At 42.8% G+C, this 24255-nt stretch overlaps 4 protein-coding genes across 4 annotated transcripts; 2 read left to right on the top strand and 2 right to left on the bottom strand.

Moving 5' to 3' along the window:
- Positions 1-2170: 2170 nt before the first annotated feature.
- PCOAH_00005950 (Pre-mRNA splicing factor) lies at positions 2171-11309 on the top strand (the record flags this gene model as incomplete). The annotated part of the gene is made up of 2 exons (XM_020057406.1): positions 2171-2221; positions 2358-11309. The coding sequence occupies 2 exons, from the start codon at positions 2171-2173 to the stop codon at positions 11307-11309; spliced, it is 9003 nt and encodes a 3000-aa protein (XP_019912805.1).
- Positions 11310-11875: 566 nt separating this feature from the next.
- On the bottom strand, positions 11876-13151 carry PCOAH_00005940 (Uncharacterized protein; the record flags this gene model as incomplete). The annotated part of the gene is made up of 2 exons (XM_020057405.1): positions 11876-12265; positions 12462-13151. 2 exons carry the CDS (start codon positions 12744-12746, stop codon positions 11876-11878), a joined length of 675 nt encoding a protein of 224 aa, XP_019912780.1.
- Positions 13152-13624: 473 nt separating this feature from the next.
- On the top strand, positions 13625-15711 carry PCOAH_00005930 (Uncharacterized protein; the record flags this gene model as incomplete). Its single annotated transcript, XM_020057404.1, has 9 exons — positions 13625-13661; positions 13844-14163; positions 14288-14405; positions 14548-14689; positions 14804-14846; positions 15015-15142; positions 15275-15324; positions 15484-15548; positions 15667-15711. The coding sequence occupies 9 exons, from the start codon at positions 13625-13627 to the stop codon at positions 15709-15711; spliced, it is 948 nt and encodes a 315-aa protein (XP_019912865.1).
- A 569-nt stretch (positions 15712-16280) lies between these two features.
- PCOAH_00005920 (Lysine decarboxylase) lies at positions 16281-22730 on the bottom strand (the record flags this gene model as incomplete). Its single annotated transcript, XM_020057403.1, has 1 exon — positions 16281-22730. One exon carries the CDS (start codon positions 22728-22730, stop codon positions 16281-16283), a length of 6450 nt encoding a protein of 2149 aa, XP_019912837.1.
- Positions 22731-24255: the final 1525 nt, after the last annotated feature.

The following is a 24255-nucleotide window of genomic DNA, read 5'->3' as shown; positions in this document are numbered from 1 at the left end:
ACTTGGGGAAGAAGAATATACGCAAACGTTGCAAGGTGAACGCTGATGATGCCTCGAGGGAAGAAGCCAAGTGGTTCATTTTTCCCAAGTGAATTATTTTATCACTAAGCTTTGAGCCGCGCTTTTCTCATGCATGTCTTCAACATGGCATTGCTTAAGCTCATCGGGGTTGCTGCACTTCTAAAATGCCAGGAAAATAGCGCGGCTCAGAGCTTCCCCCAAATGAACAAGTGGAAACACTCCTCTTAAAAAAAAGTAAATTTTTTTCGAATTTATGCTAAGTTGAATTAATTTCAATTCATTTTATTTATTTATTATTTTTTTTATTTCCCTTGATAAACACACCGGTTCGTTGCACATTCGCATTATGCGCGACACTTGAACGGGAAACTTCACAGGAGTCACTCCATGTGTTGCTTAACAACACGTTAAAAGGCACAATTGAGGGGAATAGCAATTTTGGGGAAGGGCTAAAGTACGTACGTGCACATTTGTAGCCCCATGCGATGAAGCTGTACACCCTAAGATGGGTAAATAAGTAAGGGGTATTATATAATCACAAGGGTTCTTCACAAAAAGGTACCGTGGACCAACATAATTGGGAATTTCCATGTCCCCACTGTTTCGCTGTCACTTCCATCCAGCCTCCATTTGGGGAGCGCATTTGTTCCCAAGTCCGCAAAAATGAATGCGTAAATGAAGTACTCTGCGACGGGGGGGAAAAAACCTTCACTGCATGGTTGTAGAACAACAAGGTTGAGACACTGGGCAAGGGCCCACTCCCCAGATCAACATCCTTTTTACATAGCATATCTCGCCGATCGTGAATCCCCCTTTAGCACGGTTTAGCTGTGCAAACTGGGTGTTGCTCCCCTTCCCCGTTCGTGGCATACGCATCCTTGCCTTTACTTTTACCTACCTAATGCGCAAACATTAATTGGGGGGCCTCAAGCAGGCGCATAGACTTTAGGCCAATTTGTGGAAACCCCAAAATTCCACTCCCCAATTTGTTGAACTTCCTAGGGGAAAAGTCACAAATATGGTATTTTTTTTTTTTTTCTTACCCCATCAAAGGGAGATCCCTTCAAAACATGCGAAATAGCTGCATAAGCAGCACATGCTAAGCACAGCTACCATTTATTTCAATTTGTTTCCTTTATGATGAGTAATGTGGGTTCATTGTTCATGGGTTAGGTCGTCCCAGCGGTGTACATTGCAGTTAGGCCCATTTTTCCTCCACGTGGGGGTGTACCTTAAAGTAGTTGTGCCCATGGGAAAATGAAATAAAATCGTACAGGCAGGTAGAGTCCCTTCAGTTGATACGCTTCCTTACCGTTTCAACCATTCCTTATCAGCGTTGGGTGGCGGGCACTACAAAGGTTATAGTATGCCCCCCATACCACGCATATATATGTCGGACCACATATACATAAACGGGAAATAAGGTGCTCTTTCAAGTGCAAACTCGTACGCGGTTCCTTCCATTCATCAAATTGGCCAAGCGACATTACAGGGGAATTTCATATGGATAGTCACATGAACGCTTTTTTTTTTTTTTTTTTTTCTTCAAAAAAAAAGGGCATACATATATGTATATACAATATGTATGTATAATATGTACCTTTACGTAGCGCATACGGTCATGTAACCCATTTGTACGTTGCCGCGAATGGTTATCGAAGAACTGCTTCTTGCGCACGAGTTCGTTACTTTGCTGAACGGGCTTCAACCCAGAGGAGCATTCCTAACCGCAGTCATTTTGCGGAATTTCCTTCCCGTTGGTCATAAATAGGGCCACACGCATTAAGCCCACTCCATATATGTACTCACCATATGGATATATGAACGGCTTCCATATATACCTTCACGCGTATGCAACTAACCATTTGTACGCATATTCTATGTTCGCACAAATGATGCCTCACCGGAGTGAGAAACCTTTTTAACACCATCTCAAATTAAGCAAAAAAAAAATTGCTTTTCCCTTTTTTGTGAATACTCCTTGGTTCATACGCATACTGCTTTCTTTCCCTTGTTAAGAGGCCACTGCGAAAGAGCACATGCAAGTGTACCTCGTATCCAAAGGGGCATACAGAGATATATTACTCCTCCAAGCAGGTAGATTTCTCCTGCTAAACTTACTCAGATAGCGCCCCTTTTCCCATCTGAAATGAGCGACCATGGAGGGCAAGAACAGCCCGTGGAAGATCGCTCGAACGAGGTAAGCACAGTGAGAGAGGCAAGTGTGCAGAGCGCCACACGTAGAAGTTGAATGATCCGCGGTAATTGCGTAGACCGTGGGGTTAGTCTACCCCCTGATAAAGGCTTTCCATATTTCCTCCTCCCCCGCATCACAGGACGAGCAGCAGGAAAACGGCACAGCCAACCATGACCCTAGCATAAGTGACACCCAGAATTACGAAAATGGCCAAGGGGATAACGCAGATAACAATGGCATGACGAGAGGCCCCATGCCCCCCACAGGAATCCCACCATTACCCAATAATATGAACCTCTTTAGTAACATCCAGGGTCCCCCTAACAATCTATACTACAACATGGCACAGTACGACATTAACCCGAATTTGATCGAGTTGCCGGAAAAGGGGAAGAACGGCCCCACTCCACCAGCACCAGCAGCAGCTGGACCAACGGGGGCGAGCTTCGTACAAGGTAAAAATTCGTTTCCTCCCGGCATGTCCAACTTGCCGCCCAACATGATGAACATGCCGCCGCTTATGAGCAGCCTTCCCCCAAACATGGCCAACATGCCACCAAATTTGCCGCCAAATATGCCCCCCAATATGGCCAATCTACCCCCCAACATGGCCAATTTACCCCCCAACATGGCCAATTTACCCCCCAACATGAACTACCTGCCACCCAATATGAACCCCCTCATGCCCAACATGCCGATGAACATGCCCCCTCCCCCCTTCATGATGAAAATGAAAAACCAAATGAATGGCGCTGAACCGGGGATGAATGGCATGCCGTACTACTTCCTCCCCAGTGGAGCACACATGGGAAACTACGCACAAACAGGAATGGACAATATGAATGACCCGTTCGGAAACAATATGAACCACCTCCCCCCACCAATGTACCTCAACGAAACCGGAGGAGGGGAAGATTATTATCCCTACAACAACGATGAGGAGGATTACATGCGAGGGGAAAGGCACCACAACGGAGAAGACATGCACGATGAATATATATCACGAAGCGAAAGAAGGAAAAGAAGAAGAAGGAGGAGACATTATGATGATGAAAGCTATTATGCTAAGATGAAATATAACCAAGTGGAAGAACCAATAGAAGAAAAGACAGTCGAACAGGAGGTCATTCCAGAGCCAACTGAATTTAACGTAGTAAAAGAAAAGGCACGAAAATGGAAAATGATAAATAGTAAAAAATATTCAAAGAAAAAAAAATTTGGAGTGATGGAAGAGAAGGAAGAAATGCCATGTGAGCATCTCAGAAAAATTGTTAAAGAACATGGAGACATGAGTAATAAAAAATACAGATATGATAAGAGAGTCTATTTGGGTGCCTTGAAATATGTGCCGCATGCTGTTTTTAAGCTTTTAGAAAATATACCCATGCCTTGGGAACAAATAAAAAATACAAAGGTGATTTATCACATCACTGGGGCCATTACCTTTGTGAATGAAATTTTCGTCGTCATAGATCCGTTGTATATTGCTCAGTGGGGAACCATGTGGATCATGATGAGAAGGGAAAAAAGAGATAGGAAACATTTCAAAAGAATGAGATTCCCTCCCTTCGATGATGAAGAACCTCCACTAGATTACGCAGATAATATTCTAGATATAGAACCGTTAGAATGTATACAAATGAAGTTAGACAAAGATGAGGACAAAAGTGTCATCGATTGGTTTTATGACTCAAAACCGTTACTATACGATCGGAACCATATCTTGGGAACGAGCTATAAAAAGTATAAATTGAGTTTGGAACAAATGGGGGTCCTCTACAGATTAGGAAACCAACTCTTCAGCGATTTTCAGGACGATAATTATTTTTACTTATTCAATTTGAAATCCTTCTACACTGCCAAGGCGCTAAATATGGCCATACCAGGTGGACCCAAATTCGAACCCCTGTACAGAGACATCTACGAAGACGATGAAGACTGGAATGAGTTCAACGATATTAATAAAATTATTATACGCCAGCAAATTAGGACGGAATACAAAATAGCCTTCCCCTATTTGTATAATAATAGACCCAGAAAAATTGCTGTCAGTAAGTATCACTCCCCTATGTGTGTCTACATAAAATTGGAGGACATTGATCTCCCCCCCTTCTACTTTGACCTTATCATCAATCCCATTCCATCCTACAAGATCAGAAATTTTGATAACCCAGAGAGGGAGAAAAAAAATATGGACGAATTTTATCTCATTTTTACGAGAAAGGAGGTACACTACCAGAAGGTGCCTTCCCACTGTAAGAATCACCCAAGGGAACATTCCACAGATGACCACGAAAGTGAGTATAGTAGCGATGGGAGTGCTGCTAGTAGTGGGGGAGAAGGAAGAACATCCCATTCCAGGCGAAAAACTGGTAGGGTTAACAAAAACGAGAGGGAAAAGTACACAAAAGGAGGAAGAACCAAGCGAGGGGATAATAAACGTCACTCCAGGCGGGGCAAAAAAGGTGACTATCACTCCAGCCAGGAGGAGAACCTGTCAGATGACTACCAGGACAACAGCGACAGGACAACGTACAGGAATGGTGACGGTAAAAGTAGGGCAAAAGACAGCCAGCACCACCGCAGCAGTGACGACAACAGCGATACGAACATCTGCAGCAGCAAGTATAGGGATGAAGACCAGGTAGACAATAGCACGATAGAGAACTACTCAGGGGATAACAGCTCCAGGACGGGCTACCCCAAGGGTGGCAAGAAGAGGAGGAACCCCTACGATGGGGATGAAGATAACGATGATGATGTCAATGACGATGGTGAGCGTGGTGAGGAGACAGGGGAAGAACCCTCCGGGGGGGATAAGCGCCAACCGAAGCAGCACGAAGCCACCCCGCAGAGCAAGCTCAAAATAGTAGTCAAAAATGTGCAGTACGGAATGCTGCCCCTGCTGCATGAGTACCCCCTCTACACGGAAAGAACCATCAACGGAATTCAACTATACCATGCTCCCTACCCATTTAATAAGAAATGTGGATACACAAGGAGAGGAATAGACATCCCCCTTGTGCAATCCTGGTTCAAAGAACACATATCGACCAAGTACCCTGTGAAGGTGAGGGTGTCCTACCAGAAGCTGCTCAAATGTTGGGTGTTAAATCATCTACACTCGAAGAGACCAAAAAGTATGAAGAAAAAATATCTGTTTAGAATATTTAAAAGTACGAAATTTTTCCAGTGCACAGAAATGGATTGGGTAGAGGTAGGTCTGCAGGTATGCAGACAAGGATACAACATGCTAAACCTGCTAATCCATAGGAAGAATTTGAATTACCTCCACCTTGATTACAACTTCAATTTGAAGCCAGTCAAAACGTTAACCACGAAGGAGAGGAAGAAGTCTCGTTTCGGTAACGCCTTTCACCTATGCAGAGAAATCCTAAGACTAACTAAATCGATAGTAGATTCGCATGTACAATATAGGCTTGGAAATATTGATGCGTACCAATTGGCCGACGGGATACAGTATATATTTTCCCACGTGGGTCAACTGACAGGAATGTACAGATACAAGTACAGACTTATGAGACAAGTAAGAATGTGCAAAGATTTGAAGCATTTAATTTATTATAGGTTTAATACGGGGTCTGTGGGGAAAGGGCCTGGTTGTGGATTGTGGGCACCTCTGTGGAGAGTTTGGATTTTCTTCCTCAGAGGGGTTATCCCGTTGCTGGAAAGATGGTTAAGCAACTTACTGGCGAGACAATTCGAGGGAAGAGTCTCCAAAGGGATTGCCAAAACGGTTACCAAGCAAAGGGTTGAAAGTCATTTCGATTTAGAACTCAGAGCAGCTGTCATGCATGATATAATCGATATGATACCTGCTGGACTGAAAAATAATAAAGGGAAAGCTAGACTCATTTTGCAACACCTTAGTGAAGCATGGAGGTGTTGGAAAGCCAACATTCCATGGAAGGTTGTTGGGTTACCCCTCCCTGTGGAAAATATGATCATTCGATATATTAAGCTGAAAGCAGATTGGTGGATTAACGCTACTTATTATAACAGGGAGAGGATTAAGAGAGGGGCCACTGTGGACAAAACGGTGTGTAAGAAGAATCTAGGTAGGTTGACGAGACTCTGGCTGAAGGCTGAACAGGAAAGGCAACATGAATACTTAAAGGATGGTCCTTATGTCACTGGAGAAGAAGCCGTCGCTCTGTACACCACGGCAATTCACTGGTTCGAGTCACGTAAATTTACACACATTCCTTTTCCTCCACTGAATTATAAGCATGACACCAAGTTACTCATTCTAGCATTGGAAAAACTGAAGGAAACCTTCACCGTTAAGAATAGACTTAATCAGTCACAGAGGGAAGAGCTCGGATTCATAGAGCAGGCGTACGACAATCCCTATGAAACGTTATCCAGAATAAAAAGGCACCTACTTACACAAAGAGCATTCAAGGAAATATCCATATCGTTCTTAGATTTGTACACGCATTTAGTACCCGTATACGAAGTGGACCCGCTAGAAAAAATTACAGACGCTTACCTAGACCAGTACCTATGGTATGAGGGAGACCTGAGAAATTTATTCCCTAATTGGGTCAAACCCTCAGACAACGAACCGCAGCCATTGCTAGTCTATAAAATGTGCCAGGGGATAAACAATCTGCACAACATTTGGGAAACAAAAAACAATGAATGCCTTGTAATGCTGCAAACACAGTTTAGTAAAATATACGAGAAAATCGATTTAACCCTCCTGAACAGATTGTTACGCTTAATTGTGGACCACAATATTGCAGACTACATAACGGCGAAGAATAATACAAACATTACCTTTAAGGATATGAATCATATAAACTCCTTTGGGATTATTCGGGGACTGCAATTTTCTTCCTTCGTATTTCAATACTACACCATTATTATCGATTTACTCATCCTAGGATTGACCAGAGCGTATGACATTGCTGGTCCTTACAACGACGTGAACCCCTTTCTCAGTTTCCAGAATGTACGGGTAGAGACCAGACACCCCATCAGACTGTACTGCAGATATGTAGATAAAATTTGGATCCTTTTCAAATTCTCCAATGAAGAATCCAAAGATTTGATTCAAAAATTTTTAACAGAAAATCCAGACCCAAATAATGAAAACATCGTTGGCTATAATAACAAGACGTGCTGGCCAAGAGACTGCCGAATGAGGAAAATGAAGCATGACGTTAACCTAGGCAGAGCAACATTCTGGGAAATCCAAAATAGAATCCCCAGATCATTAACATCCCTAGATTGGGATCATCACAACACCTTCGTCAGCGTCTATTCGAAGGATAACCCGAATTTATTATTTACCATTGCCGGATTTGAGGTGCGTATTCTTCCCAAAATAAGACAACTCTCCTACGGCATTAACATGTACACCACGTACATAAACGAGTATGGAAAGAAGGACCCCAGTAAGGAGGCTTCCTCTACAACAAATGCAGAACAATCCGGAGGAGGAGAAAAAAACGTGGTCATATCATCCAGCGAAAAGGAAGGCACATGGAAGCTGCAAAATGAGGTTACCAAAGAAATAACCGCAGAGGCGTATCTAAAAGTGTCGGAAAATAGTATGAAACGATTTGAAAATCGAGTCAGGCAAATTTTAATGTCATCTGGAAGTACTACCTTTACCAAAATTGCAAACAAATGGAACACCACCCTCATCGGATTGATGACGTACTTCAGGGAAGCCGTCCTAGACACAGAGGAACTGTTAGACCTGCTCGTAAAATGTGAAAATAAAATACAAACTCGTATAAAGATAGGTTTAAATTCAAAGATGCCTTCTCGTTTTCCCCCTGTCGTGTTCTATACACCTAAGGAATTGGGTGGCCTGGGAATGCTCTCCATGGGACATATATTAATCCCAGAATCGGATCTACGTTATATGAAGCAAACGGACAGCGGGAAAATTACCCATTTTAGAGCTGGGCTTTCCCACGAAGAGGACCAGCTAATCCCCAACCTGTACAGGTATATCTCCACCTGGGAGAGTGAATTTCTAGAGAGCCAACGTGTATGGTGTGAATACGCACTTAAAAGAAACGAATGCCACAATCAAAATAAGAAAATTACCTTGGAAGATTTGGAAGATTCTTGGGATAAAGGTATCCCCCGAATTAACACCCTGTTTCAAAAGGATAGACATACTTTGGCTTACGACAAGGGATGGAGAATAAGACAACTTTTCAAGCAGTATCAAATTATAAAGAGTAACCCCTTCTGGTGGACCAACCAGAGACACGATGGAAAGCTGTGGAATCTAAACAACTATCGAACGGATATGATTCAAGCATTGGGGGGAGTTGAAGGGATATTGGAGCACACGCTATTTAAAGGAACCTTTTTCCCCACATGGGAAGGACTTTTCTGGGAGAAAGCCAGCGGGTTTGAAGAATCCATGAAATATAAGAAGCTAACCAATGCACAGAGAAGTGGACTGAATCAAATTCCCAACAGAAGATTTACCCTGTGGTGGTCCCCAACAATTAATCGTGCAAATGTATACGTAGGGTTCCAAGTGCAGTTAGATCTAACAGGTATATTCATGCATGGAAAAATACCCACACTGAAAATATCACTGATCCAGATATTTAGAGCACATCTCTGGCAGAAGATTCACGAATCGCTCGTCATGGATGTATGTCAAGTGTTTGACTTAAATTCGGACCTGTTAGAAATTGAAACGGTGCAAAAGGAGACCATCCACCCGAGGAAGTCCTACAAAATGAATAGCTCCTGTGCCGATATTCTCCTCTTTGCCAATTACAAATGGGGCATTTCCAAGCCTTCCCTCCTCTCAGATGATGATAATATTTTTCTGAACAATTTGGAAGTTAAATCGAACAGCTCGATAGCCCTGGGGTCTTATCCCTACACGTCCAACCAGTACTGGATTGACATTCAACTCCGATGGGGAGACTTCGATTCGCATGACATTGAAAGGTACAGCAGAGCCAAGTTTCTAGATTACACCACAGATAATTTATCTATATACCCTTGCCTCACGGGGGTCCTAATAGGAGTGGACCTGGCATACAACCTATATTCCGCCTATGGCAACTGGTTTAATAATCTCAAACCGTTGATGCAGAAGGCGCTGCAGAAAATTATTCAGTCGAATCCATCTCTCTACGTACTGAGGGAAAGAATCAGAAAGGGACTTCAACTGTACTCCTCTGAACCCACAGAACCGTACCTAAATACGCAAAATTATAATGAGCTCTTCTCCTCGCAAACCATCTGGTTTGTGGATGACACCAACGTTTACCGAGTTACCATCCATAAGACGTTTGAAGGAAATCTTACCACCAAGCCGATTAATGGCGCCATCTTCATTTTGAACCCCAAAACAGGACAGCTCTTTTTAAAAATTATCCACACGTCTGTATGGATTGGGCAGAAGCGTTTATCTCAGCTAGCCAAATGGAAGACGGCAGAAGAAGTAGCCTCCCTAATTAGGTCTCTCCCTATAGAAGAACAACCAAAACAAATTATCGTAACCAGAAAAGGAATGCTAGACCCGCTGGAAGTGCACTTGCTAGATTTCCCAAATATTATAATCAAAGGAACGGAGTTGAATCTCCCGTTTCAAGCTTTACTAAAGTTGAACAAAATAGGAGACCTCATCTTAAAGGCAACCCAACCACAGATGCTTCTGTTCAATTTGTATGACGACTGGCTAAACACAATTTCTTCCTTCACCGCATTTAGTAGGCTAATTCTCATACTGAGAAGTTTACACATAAACCCACAGCAAACGAAAATACTCCTGCAACCGAATAAAAACATAGTAACGCAGCCACATCATATCTGGCCCTCCTTCAACAATAACCAGTGGATTAATTTAGAAGTCCAACTGAAAGATCTAATTCTTAACGACTATGCGAAGAGAAACAATGTACATATCGCCTCGCTAACGCAGAACGAAATAAGGGACATCCTCCTAGGTATGGAAATAACACCCCCATCGATACAGAGGCAGCAAATTGCAGAACTGGAAAAAAACAACTTAGATAACATAGAACAGCAAATGAAGGTTACGACGTCCAAAACGACCACCAAGCATGGAACCGAAATGATCGTCTCGACGTTATCCCCTCATGAACAGCAAACATTCACAACAAAGACGGATTGGAAAATCAGATACCTTGCCAATAACTCCCTACTCTTTAGAACAAAAAATATTTATGTGAATAATACTTCTTTAAAGAGTGTACCTGACGGAAGCAACAGCGGTGTCAACACCATCAGCTCCATTAACGATTACACTTACGTCATTGCCAAAAATTTACTCGAAAAATTCATTTGCATTTCCGATTTGAAAATACAAATTGGGGGATTTCTATACGGTTCCTCCCCACCTGACAACTCCTATGTGAAGGAGATCAGGTGCATTCTTATCCCCCCCCAGATTGGAAACTACCAATCTGTCACTCTGTCAAATTATTTGCCCTCAAGTAAATATTTGGACAATTTAGAACTCCTCGGATGGATTCACACCCAAACAACCAACTGCTCCAACACATCTAACCACTTAACGACCTATGATATGGTTGCACATTTGTCATTTCTGCAAGAGTGTAAAGCCAGGAAGAAGAAAAAAACAGATGGAACCAACTCTGATGAAGACGTTGCACCTGAGGAGAATGCAAATGAAGACAGTGGAGAATTCTCCAAAATATGGGACAAAAACAAAACGATAATTCTTACTTGTTCATTTACACCAGGTAGCTGTACTATTAATGCTTACAAATTAACGGATGATGGGTATACATTTGCGAAGAGCAAACAAAACTCAGCTGATCTGTATGCCTACCCGAATGCCACTAATCTGTATGAGCAAGTTCAAATCCTACTATCCAATGTCTTTGTTGGTTTCTTCCTAATCCCCGATGATAACATATGGAACTACAATCTCATGGGTATCAAATTTAACAACAATCAAAAATATTCCGCTTTGTTGGATATTCCACAACCCTTTTACTCAGACATACACAGACCCAACCACTTTCTCCAGTTTTCCCTGCTTGACCAGAATGAAGGGGATGAGGCCGACGTCGAGACGTCCTTCATTTGATAAACAAGCTGTGCAAAAGGAGCATTCATACATCCCAACGGGGTGTTCCGCTATTCATCAGTTTTTGTATTGCACGTTGTATTATATGTTTATGTGAGCAACTTCTTTGCCCACCCCATTTTTATCACAACTTCAAAAAAATATACAGACAAGAATAGGGTACTCTTTTGTACACGGTCTAATTAAAGGAGATTCCCCTCCCGTCGTTTAATTAATTAAAAAAATTTGCGAATTTCAAATGAGGCGAGGGCCGTCCACTTGGCGGTTGTTCCCCCGATTGGGGCAATGCAAACAAATGCAAATAAATGCAAAAAAAAAAAAAAAATTTTATAAAAAATAAATAAATGAATGAATTACCCAAACAATGAAACTTGCAAAAGGATGGATTGCCATAAAGGCAGCAAAATTACTCCCCCATGGGGACGTCCTCATTTTGCGAACCATGCACATATGCGCTTTTAACAGGTAGCTCTTCGGGAAGGGTCGGACAGGTCACTTCCCTGCCACCAGTTCTAGCGCCTAATTCAATGGTGGAAAAAAAAAAAAAAAACACTTAGGTGTGCCCTCTACGTGCTGAGAACCTTCTTCCTTTTGGCGTTGTTTAAAATGTCGGCCAGTCCTGGCTCCTCGGTTTTTCTCTTCTTCGACAGATCTTCCTTCACGGTGGGTCCTTCTTCTTCCTCTACACTGCGTAGTGAGAACTCTAAAAATTCATCGAAGGTGCTGTGCGGCGTGGAGCACGTCCACCTTAAGTTCTTCGCCAGCACAGATACGCAGAAGTAGTTGTTTATGTCATTCTGGAGGATATTCTTCTGATGCATTTCTAAATTGTTCACCTGATAGTAGTGCTCGTACATGGGGGCGAAGTTGAGGAGCTCCTCGGCGTCTACATTTTGGTAAAGCTCGCGGGAAAACTGGGTGAAGTTTTTTATTTCAAGGCATTTGGAGCAGTAGGCCTAAAAGGAAGCGTGTACGGGGTCGGCATTAACGGTATGTTAGGTGCATCTCATTTGCGAGGCGCATTTTACGGGTGTACCCCCTCCACACGTGGGAGACACACAAACTGGGCATATGCAACCACGCAGACGCAGAAACGGAAGTAAAAATTGCATGTTCTCCTTTTTTCATTTAACCAGCCCCCGCGTCACTTACCTCTATCCTACGAAACAAGAACGTCGTGTTGTTCACGTCAATCTCATAAGCGAGAAATGGAGTGAAGACATCAATTGGTGCCGAACAGACGTCGCACTTCTTCTTCCTCTTCTTTAACTCTATCAAAGTTTGCCTCAACTTTCTTTTTAATTCTTTGGAAAAAATGTTAAAAATTTGGTACACCGTTTTTTTTATGGGGAATATTTTCAGGTCAAACTTTAGCTTCCTCTTGTTCAGGTGATTAACTGAAGCTTTTAACTTTTCTTTTATAATGCGCTCGTTCATTTTGGGGTAGTGGGATTGGCATTATATCTGGTGGAGGGGAGCAACACTTTTGGTTGTGCTAGGTAAACTAACGGAACAGTACACTTGGTGAGGATACGCAAGAACATCCATTACATACTAGTCCTACAGCGGAGGTTGAATTTTTGCTCCTAGCCATCCTTAGCAGGTGATCTTTACTTGACCGTTGCGGGGAAAAGGCGCTCGTAGGAACTTTTCAAATGGAAAAAATGTAACAAAGCATCGTTAACCAGGGAAAGAGCAAACTACCAAAGCGATGACGCGGTTTTTTCTAAGGCGTTCGCTCCAACTTTCGGGGGTTGCCTCGAAGGATGTTGCTCATTTGGAGAATCGACTTCGCCAAAAATGGTCAACTGTAAAGACTAAGTTGGGGTCACTTTTTCCGCCTAGAACAACGGGGAAATTTTGTCGCCATTCCTTTATTTTTAGTTAATTTTTTTTTTTTTTGCGCTTTCTCGTGGCTGCGGCGGGTCAGTGGTAGATCGTTTTTTTTTTTTTTTTTTTTTTCGTCGAAAGGAAAGTTCCCATTCGTTCGCCCCTTTACTGTTCACAATGAGCATGCCCAACTTGCGATAAAATTCACAAAATGAAAAAAAGGGCATAACAAGCGCTTTCACACAGGAATTAAAAAAAAAAACCTAATTAACAGGACGGACCGCATGGCATAAAAGTACCCCTTTAATCATGGCTTTGTTACCAAGAATATACAATTTTCCCAATTTTTTAAAGCCATAAATTTTCTCTGCCTTTTTTGCTGCAATATTGCATCGAAATTGCGAACCTTTAACAACTTAAAAATTGGTCAATTCTGTTTGGGTCTCCCCTGTGTTGTTATACATATATCCATTCTCCAAGGGAAGATGAAAACGTTAACCGAGGCCGAACAGAAGTTTCTCGGTAATTTTTATGCTTCCATATAAGTGTGACAAGGCAGTCTACCCCTTCTCGGATGAGCATATATACACACGTATATTGTGCCTGTTGGGGGGGATGACACACCCCAGACGTACAGGCAGTATGTGTATTACTACCCACTTTCCTACTTTGCACATTCCCCCACTGCCTACACCCTTGTGCAGATCACGACTGGGTAAATGACAAAAAATGGAAACTCTACTTAAGCAATTTATACCCCTCCCCATCCATACACAATATCGAGAAATACAAGAAAAAATATTTTCAGAAAAATGTCGACAAGAACCTGGATGTGAATGCCAGTTTTGGGAATGAAGCCGTTAAGGAGGAAACGCCACAGCCCCCCAATTCCCAAGCATACGGCAACAAGGGCTACACCTACAGCGGCCAGGTTCCCCTGATGACATTTTTCTTCAGCACGTTCGTCCTATGCGTCAGTCTCTTTTACTTTGTGTTGCTGTCCCTGAACATAAGTTTGTACAAGGTAGGAGAAGTAACAGCAACGCGGTAGTAGTCTCATCGTTGCATTGTCATATCGTTGTATTGTCTTATCGTTTCATTGCCTGATCGTTGCACCACCTTCATGCCTGTTTTCCCCCCTTTCGCAGAAAATGGCCACCTTTATGAGTCTATCCTACTTCTGCGCCTTCCTGAGTTTGCTATACACGGACTACAAAACGCAGAAGCACAATTTCTCCCTCGTGCAGTTCTTCTCGAGCGAAAAGGGTACGGCTATATGAACGCAGTTAAAAGTGGGCCGAAAAGCAGACACTACGTGGGAGAAAATAATTTATTGTCATCTAGCTTCTCCCCAATTTAACCAAAATTGTTCTCCCTCCATTTTTTGTTTCCATTTTTTCTTTTTTAGGCCAGTACTTGTCCTACTCCATGATATTGTTTTTCATCAAGGACGCCGTGCTAATCTTTTTGCCAATTTTTTTTACCCTCTTAATTACTACGTACTTAATGTATAAGCAGATTAAGCCCCTTCTTCCCCCCGCAATTCAAAGGTACTGTGGACCGTGCAAGCAGAACATAGACGCACACAGACGCCCAACAGCGCGATATCCCCTTTTACAAATCACCATTCTGGTTACATTATTTTCCCCTTTGGCACCTCTCAGGAATTACTATCTTAACAAAGTTGTGTCCTACTTGGATCAGACGGTTAGACATGTTTCTACGTGTCTAAACGTGGCACCAACGAAATGCGACGATGAGAGGCTTCCGAACATGGAAACTCGTTTGAGAAGTGTCATTTGTTCTTTATCCGCTCTTCCCCATTTTCACCTCGCCGCATATCTTCTACTTTTCTTACGTCCCCCCCTTGAGCAGATCCTAAATGTCTACTTAATGCGAGCCAACATCGAAATTTACAATTTAGTTTTTATAGTAATTTGTCTCTTCATGAAAAGAGTCAGTCTCCTCAATTTGATCATTTACCTCCACTTCTTCAAGCTCAAGTAAGGCCAATCGATTTTCAAATATACAGCGACACCCACGAAAAAGGAAGGATAAAAATGTGTTTCATTTTTTCATCCTTGGCAAATGGCAATTAAAAAAATATATATATATTCTTCTCCTATGCTACTTAGGTATAGCTCCTCGGATTCGTATTTCCACGCCTGCTATGCGAAGAACGGAGGTACGCTTGTGCATGCCGCTGGGGGAATGTGTATATTTAGCCAGGCGCGCCTTTTTGACAGCTTTCCCCGCCCTACATTTAACTACCCACCTGAACGACAATTTTTATGCCCATTTTAATACCCATTTTGTGGACCATTTCCCCTCCGTTTCCCCCCAGAAATGATCAGGCAGTGCTTGTCGCACCCCATGGTTCCCAAGGCCTTTTTGAACGTATTCAACAAGGTAACTACAGAGGGGTTACATTCCGATAATGTGAGATTAAGCCGTTTAGCTGTTTGCCCCTGCCTACCCGTACACACTCATCAAGCCTTCCTTTTCAACCCCCGTTGTACCCCCGCAGGTGTCCCACTACTTTAACGCCTACCTCAGTTACAGACGCAGGTAGACGGCGTGCAACTGTTTGGATTACTCGTATGGATAACTCCCCACTTAAGGATTATCCATTTTTCTATTTTTTTTTTTTTTTTTTTGAACAATAATAATTTTTTTTATGTAAAGAAAAAAAAAACTATACACCATTACGTTATCATTAAGTTTATTTAAAAAATAAATAGGAAAAAAAAAAAAAAATAATAATAAAATAAATGAGTTAAGAAAGCAATTTGTCCAAGTTTGGCCAGCGGGGCCACGAAGGACATGTCGAAATTGCATATTTACCATGCAGTGCCGGCCTTTAATCACCTTGTTTTTCATCCACGTACGTTTTTACAAAAAGGAAAAATCGTGATATAAAATGAACAAAAACAAGGAAAATTTTTTTTCTTTCCCCCTTCCCATCACAAATGAGAAGGTGTGACAATTCAGCTTATGCTACTAAAAAGAGTAGACACACGCAGATACACATGCCGTTACAGACGCAACGTCTTAACCGAAGGACATGCGCGTACTGCGTATGGATAAAATGTCGCGTCGCCATGAACCCCCCCCTCTTCTTGCTAACATCACCCTGTATACCTACTCAAAGTCACTCTTCTTCCCTTCGTCGTAGCGGCCAGGGTGCCTGCCCCCATCGCCACCTTTAGAATACACATTATTCATGGATATATCCATTTCGAAGGAACTGCCGTTCATTTCTGAATTTGTCAGGGCACACTCCAGGAAGAAATTCCCCTCCTTATGGATGAACGTATCGTCGTCCACATGTGTTATTAAATTATTTATGTAGCTATTATTGTTAAGCGAGTTTAATTTCCTGATGCAGTTTTTCTCCAATTCGTTGCTTTCCCTAGCAGCAGAATTGACCTTCAAATCGTTTTCATCATAGTCATACTCATTTCCACAAAAGGCTACTTCACCTTTTCCCTGCGTGTTTGGGATTCCATTATTGGCTTCATTTCCATTCGAGTGTATACGGGCACCAAGTCTGTTTCCTGCTCTCTTTCCACTCCCACTGACGTCATCACCACCACTATTGATTTCGCTGCTACGTGGCAGGTGAGCGTCTGAAGTCATTCTACTCTTCGATGAGTTGTCACTACCAGTTTGGTCGTCCTCGCTTACTTTGTCTATGTCTTCCTTACTAATAAAAATATTTCTATTTAAGGGTGCTCCCTCATTTGAGCCATTCCTCTCTGACCCGTTTGGACTGTTCATTTCCTTCATTTTGTTGTGTACCTCTTCGTCATTTTTTTTCGCATTTTTCCCCCCAGAATGAGTCCCATTACGGTTGGCCTGTTCACTCCCACTCAGCCCACTCGAACTGTTTCCGCTGCCGTGGCTGTGGGTTCCCCTTTTGTTTAGGTTCTCACTTGATTGGTAATTCTCCGAGGAGGTCATGCCCCTGCTTTGCCCGCTAGAACGACTACTACTTCCACTGGCAACTGTAGCGTTATTATCCTCCCTTTTGATGCTACCCCCCACGCCTTCCAGTTCATTCCCTTTCTTCCTCGAACCGGAGCAGTACGAATAGTTCTTATTGTCCACACAACTCAGGGGGCTACTCCAGTGACTTCCACCCGGTGCAGACTTCCTCTGCATCTGCATGCTTAACCGACTTTTCCCTAATTGGTTGCACATAACAGGGTTCGATTGCCTCACCTTTGGAATGAGGTTACCTTCCCCATCGCCCTTATACCTTACGTCTTCACTTTTTTCATTTTTTTTCTCCTTCCTCACGCGATGTATTCCTGATGTGGAATTGGCCTGGTTCAAAGTGTTCACCGTGACGTCACTCTGTACGGCGCTGCTGTCATCACTATGGCGACTGCAGTTCCTGCTATGGTTACCTTTTTGTTTTCGCACCTTGCCCCTTCTACTGTCTGTTCCTTCTACGTTTTGCGCTTTGCCGCTGTGCCTTCTTTCCTTCGCAGTTGGGGTGCTCTCACCGTCCTCATCGGGCATGGTCGTATCGCCATCGCTGTTATTACTATCAACCGAACTATCTTCCACATTTTTCTGCTCATTCTCTTCGGCAATCTCTTCCGTATTATTTGCCTCACTTTCCCCACAGGCTACATCCCGGCCCGATGTCCCTATGGAGGCATTCTTTTTCTTCCCCTTCTTCATAACTCTACCGTTAGAAGGTCTGCTTGGGAGTTTTCTTCCCCCCCGATCAATATCCTCCTCATTGCTGCGTTCATTGGTGAATTCATCTGTGTCTTCCCTCCTGTGGGGGATGCCATCCGCCTGGCTGCTCCTCCCTCCACCGCAGGATTTACACCCCTTGCACTTCTTCCCCTTCCTGTGCTTGGGCACTAATGGGGAAGAATCATCCCGATAGCGATAATTGGCCGATCTCCTGCCAACGTCGCAACTCGCGTAGGCTTTCCTCCCCTTAACAATTAACACATTTTCTTTTACCTTACTAACCAGGGAGTTATTCTGGTCGTATTTCATCATATCGTTTGATCGGTGGTAGTAGATGTTCGTCTGTCTCTGCTCAGCGCGGGTCGCTTCCCTCCCTTTGAACGATTCCTTCACGTGGGATGATTCTTTTGCATGCGATTTGCCCAAGTTGCTTTCGCACATACTGCCCACCGTGCCGTTCGAAATGACCTGCTCATTATTCATTTCGCTTACCCCCTGGAACCCCTCCTCCCTGCTTCCCCTTCGGGTGTTGTAGCTGCTAACACCTGCACTGTTGGAGGTGCCATCCGTCGTTCGGGGAGCACCGCGTTCCTTTCCACTCTTCGAGCTTTCACCGTTCACCGTGCCGTCCCCCACAGCCCCTCCCTGCACCACAGTTGGAATGGTGGACGTCGAATTGTTATTCACACTGTCGTACTCGCTAACGTGGTGGTGGTTGTGGTGGTGATGGTTGTTACCCCTTCCGTGGTCGCTCCTCAGGTTATTCACCTGCATAACATCCTCGTACGTATCACTAATGGACGTGTTATTATAAATGGAGGAGCTCCCATTACACACATGCATCTTCTTCATCCGGTTCCTTTCATTGTCGTATATGTAAAGGTTGTACGAATTGTCTATGCTCCTTCGTTTGCTCAAATGAGCACACTTCAGCCTTTCGTAGGTCCCCTTATCCATCTTGTGGTAGTAGCCATAAGGGTCGGAAGTTACCAGGTTGTAAAAATATTCTAGGATAAAATTGTAGAAGCATCTGAACCCTATGCTCTCATCATAACCATGTATTTCCTTAACACTAAGACCTGAGAGGTACTCCACGATCTCTTGGCTTATCAACTGCCCTGGTACCAATACAGGGAACCCTGGAGGGTATGGAATGATAAAACTGGCCGACACGATCAACTCGTTTTGTCTTACTCGTTCTTTCAGGTCGGCCATTAAAATATATTCCACATAATCTTCCTCATACGCTAAGTAGAAAGCCATTCTCAAGTCTCCTTCCCTATTGAATATTCTCTGGTCGGAATATCTTTTCTTAAACAGGGGGTGGAATTCACTAAACTCGGATAAGTCAATGTAATTGGAAACCAAATTGTAGACACTGTCGTTAAACTGGTTTAGGTCTCTCTCGTTAAAGAGACTCTTCTTTTGGTCCAGCTCCTGCGATATTAGAGAGAGGCAACTTCTTAAGAAGAGGCAAGATGAACCCGTCGTTCCGATATTCGTCTGGAAAAGGACACTATTTATGGACGTCTTATTTATCTGGATGCCGTACTTATCCATAAGCCACTTCACTTTGAAGGTATCTCCATCGATTCCTGAGTAACCAGTGAAGAGAGTAATCCTCGTGGGGTCCAACACAAATTCGTCTTCACTCAACCAGGAGCATTCAAAATATTCCAAGAAATTTTTCATGCCCGGTGAGTAGGAAGAACTGCCATAATTCTTATTATGCCTATCTTGTACAAAACTCAGATTTTCATTCTCACTATTCAGGATAATACTTCCGTTGTTGCTGTCGTCTATCGTTCCGGATGTTCCGCCCTCCTTTCCGTTTCGCTCATTTCTTCGGCTTTTTCGTCTGCTCATTTTTACACCCCCACGGGGGTCATTATTAGCAAAGTCGTTTAGCCCCCCCTCCGCCGGGCTATTATTATTCGTGAAATCCCCCAACATGAGCGAATTCCGCACTACATGATTGGTGCACCCATTTGCATTATTTGCATCATTTGCGTCATTCACACATTCGTGAGACGATATGTTACTACTCTGTATTGGCTGATCATATTTTGTAACGCTTCCACCTCTCCTGACCCTGCGTAGTTGTCTGGAACGCTGCTCCTTTGTAGTAGTGCTTCCCTTACCCTGATTGTTCGACACGCAGGAATAGGTTCCATTATCACTTCCTTTCGAGTCTGTCGAATAACCCTCCTTGGTACACTTCTTCTTCCTCTTCATGTATAAACTATGACACTGCCTCAAACTATCAGGTATTAAATCTTCAGCATTCAAGGTTCGGAAGTAGCGAGAAATCATAGGGTCTTCACTTAGTTCCTTTCTAATGAGAAAAGCTGCTTCCACTTGTTTTTCCACCAAACCATATCCTTCCAGTTCCATTTGAGCTCTCCCCGCATCTAACGTGGCCAATATTTGATAATTCGGCGAGGTCGACATATGGGTGTAGTATGCTTCCTTAAACGGAGTATACGCATGTGACTCGAAATTGTCATCACTTATCAGTATGACACTTCCTTGCCTCAATGACGTCAATGACTTATGAATAGACTGCGTGGCATACACCCTCACTTTGTATTCATCCGGGTTAGGATACAACCTCGTTTTTAGAAGCTTTTCCGCTGCAACTTCGTTTAAGCTCTTTACATTCCCAAACTTTCTTAGAAGCTTCTTATGCACCTTACTGTAAATTCTCTTCTGCTCTTGGTTCCTCATTTTATCTGCAACGGTCATGGCCGTTCTGAACTTCAGTATGGGATGAAAACATGCGTAAGCAAACCATGCTTCATCAAACAGGAAAATTAAATCCGGCTTGATGGCTAAACATTCCTCTATAACCCTCTTAACGTTATACACAATACCATCAAAAGTGCAGTTGGTCAAAATTATCAACCTAACCAAGTGTAGCTTGTTACTATTTCTATATTCTAGAAGCGTCTTCTTAATTACATATATCGGTACTGCACCGTATATTCCATATCTCGACACCGGGTAGGGATCCAAGTAACACGGTAGCGCTTGACTTAGAACAAATCCATAATGATGAGATTTGTGGCAAGCTCTATCTACTAGGATAATATCGCCCGGCTTCACCAATGCCTGCATCACTATTTTATTCGAACTGGACGTTCCATTTGTGACGAAAAAACAGTACTTGCTCCCGTACGCCCGTGCAGCCATTATCTGTGCTTCCTTTAACGACCCATGTGGATCTAACAAACTGTCTAATCCGCCGCAGGTAGCACTAGATTCCGCTTTAAATAAATTTACACCATAAAAATCAAGGAGTGACTGAACCCATCTACTTCTCCTCACACTGTTCCCTTTACTTATGGCTAGCGCGTGAAACACACCAATGGGTCTCTCAGCATACGCTTTCAAGGCGTTAAAAAAGGGCGTCTTTATCTTCTTCTTCACTCCATCCAGGATGGATTCATGCAAATCACTATGATCATCGTGTGTGGTGAAAATCCTAATTATTTTATTATTCACAGTTTGTAGCTTATCCAGCGTGATGGAAGTGCACACACAAAAAATGTCCACCGAACTTCTAATATACGCGATGCTCTTAATGAGGATCACTAAACTGTTGAACCCCTTCTTCATCTTCTCCAACGGCGCAGCCACGAGCTGTTCGTACCCCAGGACGAAGTTCCCTATATCGAACTTGTAGTCCTTCATAAGGAGGTTGGTTCCCTTCTTGTGCTCATTCAGCACAGTGCTGCCACTACTGTTTGGGTTGTTCGCACTGGGGGCACTTCCACAGTGACCACTCCCCCCGCAGTAATTATTACAAACACTCCCATTGTTACCATTGCAGCCACGGTAATTGGAAAGAATCATGTTCCTCATGGCATCCCTACTGTTGGAGGATGACCCATTATGCACGCTATGCGTGAAGGGAGGCTTCATCTGGGTGCCGCCATTCCCCATGCCACATTTCAACACATAAGGGGACACTGCCCCGCATTTGTTGTTTAAGGAGTTCTCCTCACTAAAGTTGTAAAACTCAAAACCTTCCCTCTTGTAATCCTCATCAATGGATAAATTATCCACCAGCACAACAGATAAAATCTGCGAATTTATTAAGCAAGCTAGGAGAGCCTCCTTTGCGTTACTCACCTCGATAATTTTGTATTCCAATTTTTTATTATTATTCTGGTTGGACAATCTGTTATGCTCATACTGCAGAATCTTGTTCAGTTCACATGCCAAGTCGGAGTTGTAGTTACTGCTGTTTTCATCTCTCCTAGAGGAAACAATCAGTGTGTAAAAAAAAGGATTTTCTTCGGTCCCTTTTCCTGTCGTTACAGACAAACTAGATAAAGTTTCTCCTATTTTATTTAACACTTCTTTATATTTCTTATCATTTATTAGGTTTAAAATGTCTTGTAAATTGTTGGTTGCTTCTTCCCCCCAATAGACCTCCACTTCCATCAGGCAGTTTATTATGAAATAAATCAGCTCTGCGTTTACATTGTTTACATACAACATTAGTGCTTCCCATAACTTAATTCTCAGTGAACAAACATTCGTGGCGTTGTTAATGTTCAGGTATTTTTCCAGTTCATCAATTCGGTCATATTTGTCTCTTTCTGTTTTTCCGTGTTGTTTCTTTTTTCGCTCTCCCCGGTGGGGGGGCAGGTGCTGGTGGAGAGGTGTATCTAAATATGCTGCATTGCCAGCTCCATTTTCCCCAGGCTCCACTGTAACATCAACTCCCTCACTGGTCACATCATTGCTAATCATATAATCGTTTTGCATGCCTCCATTTTTCACACACCTGTCTGGAGCACTTTCGTTTAGATCGTTGTAGTGCACTGAGTTCTTGTCGCCATAAAAAATGGCGTCGTTAGCAGAATTCATTTAATAATTTTTTCTCTTTTAACGCTGCGGAAATTGCCAAAAGGGCGGCTCGCAGTTGTTCGTTCTGTGTGTACGGTGTAATGAGAAACGATGGCGTAAGCCTCTGCACACATTCACATGTATTTCTCTACCACGTGGTGTATGCATGAGTCGATTTGCACATGCACGTAAATCGTTGCACACGTGGTTGACGCAGACTTCTCCCCTTGGCCAAAAAAAAAAAAATTCATCAAAAGGCTGATCTTTTTATTCGTTAATTGTTCTCAGATGAATTGTGGAATGGTGCGGCGATGTCATAGAGCATCTGGAGAGGGAAGAATCTGTCAGACGAGGACACGCAAAAAGGCGCAGTTGTTTTACATCGAAATTCGGCACATGCACAGGCAATTATTTTGTGTTTAAATTAAAAGCCGTTCGGTCAAGAAGAAATGGAAAATTAACAAAACGAAAAAATTATATACATGGAAATAGGTATCCAAGTACCAGTAAATAGGCATATTATTTTTCAGGTACATATTTGTACAATACTGCAAACACTTACATGTATTATAAATAGTTACGTACTTGTTGACGTGGTTCCCACAAGGTTGTAGGCATCATGTCGTGGGCTCAAATTTTTTAACTCAACAACCAAAGCGCGCGTAATCATTCGCAGGGGGTACGTGAGCTCATTTTATTCATTTATTTGTTTTTTTTTTTTTTTTTAAAAAATGCGCATTTGTCTCCTTACGCAAAAATGAATAAAAAAAAAAAAGCTTTGCGAATATGTTACAATTTTTCTTGCAAAAAAGAAAGCAAATTCGCCAAGTCTTTGCCGTTAAAATTAAACATTTGCTTTTGTTACCAATAGACTATGATTTCCCCCTTAAAAAAAAAGAAATAAATAAAACATGTGACTGTTGCTTATGCACGCAAAAACAGAGAAGAGGGTCAAATTTTGGCACAAATTGCTTGTGGAAATATATATTTTCGCGTACACGTGCGGGGCTATACATGCACGCATAATACATGCGAGGGCATATCTGTGCGTGTACATGCGCAGGGATGTATTTATAATTATATCATATATTTTTTGTATAGGTTCCTGTGCCCGCGGGCACGTCGGGATCATCTGTATGATATTTCAGAAGGCACATGAACTGCCCGCGCATGTGTGAGTCCACACATGGCTTTTCATCCAGCGCCGGATCTGATTCTTGTTCGCGTTTGCGTTTGCGTATGCGCTTGGTTTTTTTTTTTTTTTAATTTTTTAATTTTTTTTTATTTTCCCCCTGTTTTACTTAGTACTTCTATCTTCCATGCCAACGAATGCGCGCGTGGTATGCGAGATCTACATGTTTCCTTTTACCATGCATACCTGTGCATTTACTCCAAAGTGAGTGTCACCATCGGGCGGTTTCTGCCTTTTCTTTTTCTTTTTTTGGCCTCTACATGGATGTCATATGGAGCGCGTTGTGTTATACCTTCACTGTGCGCACTTGCCATCAGGAAACCTTTGTAGATATTTAATAGAGGGGGAGTAAAC

This window comes from Plasmodium coatneyi, chromosome 3 (assembly GCF_001680005.1).
Source record: "Plasmodium coatneyi strain Hackeri chromosome 3, complete sequence".
Classification (NCBI taxonomy): domain Eukaryota; phylum Apicomplexa; class Aconoidasida; order Haemosporida; family Plasmodiidae; genus Plasmodium; species Plasmodium coatneyi.
This window is presented reverse-complemented; position numbering and strand designations above follow the sequence as displayed.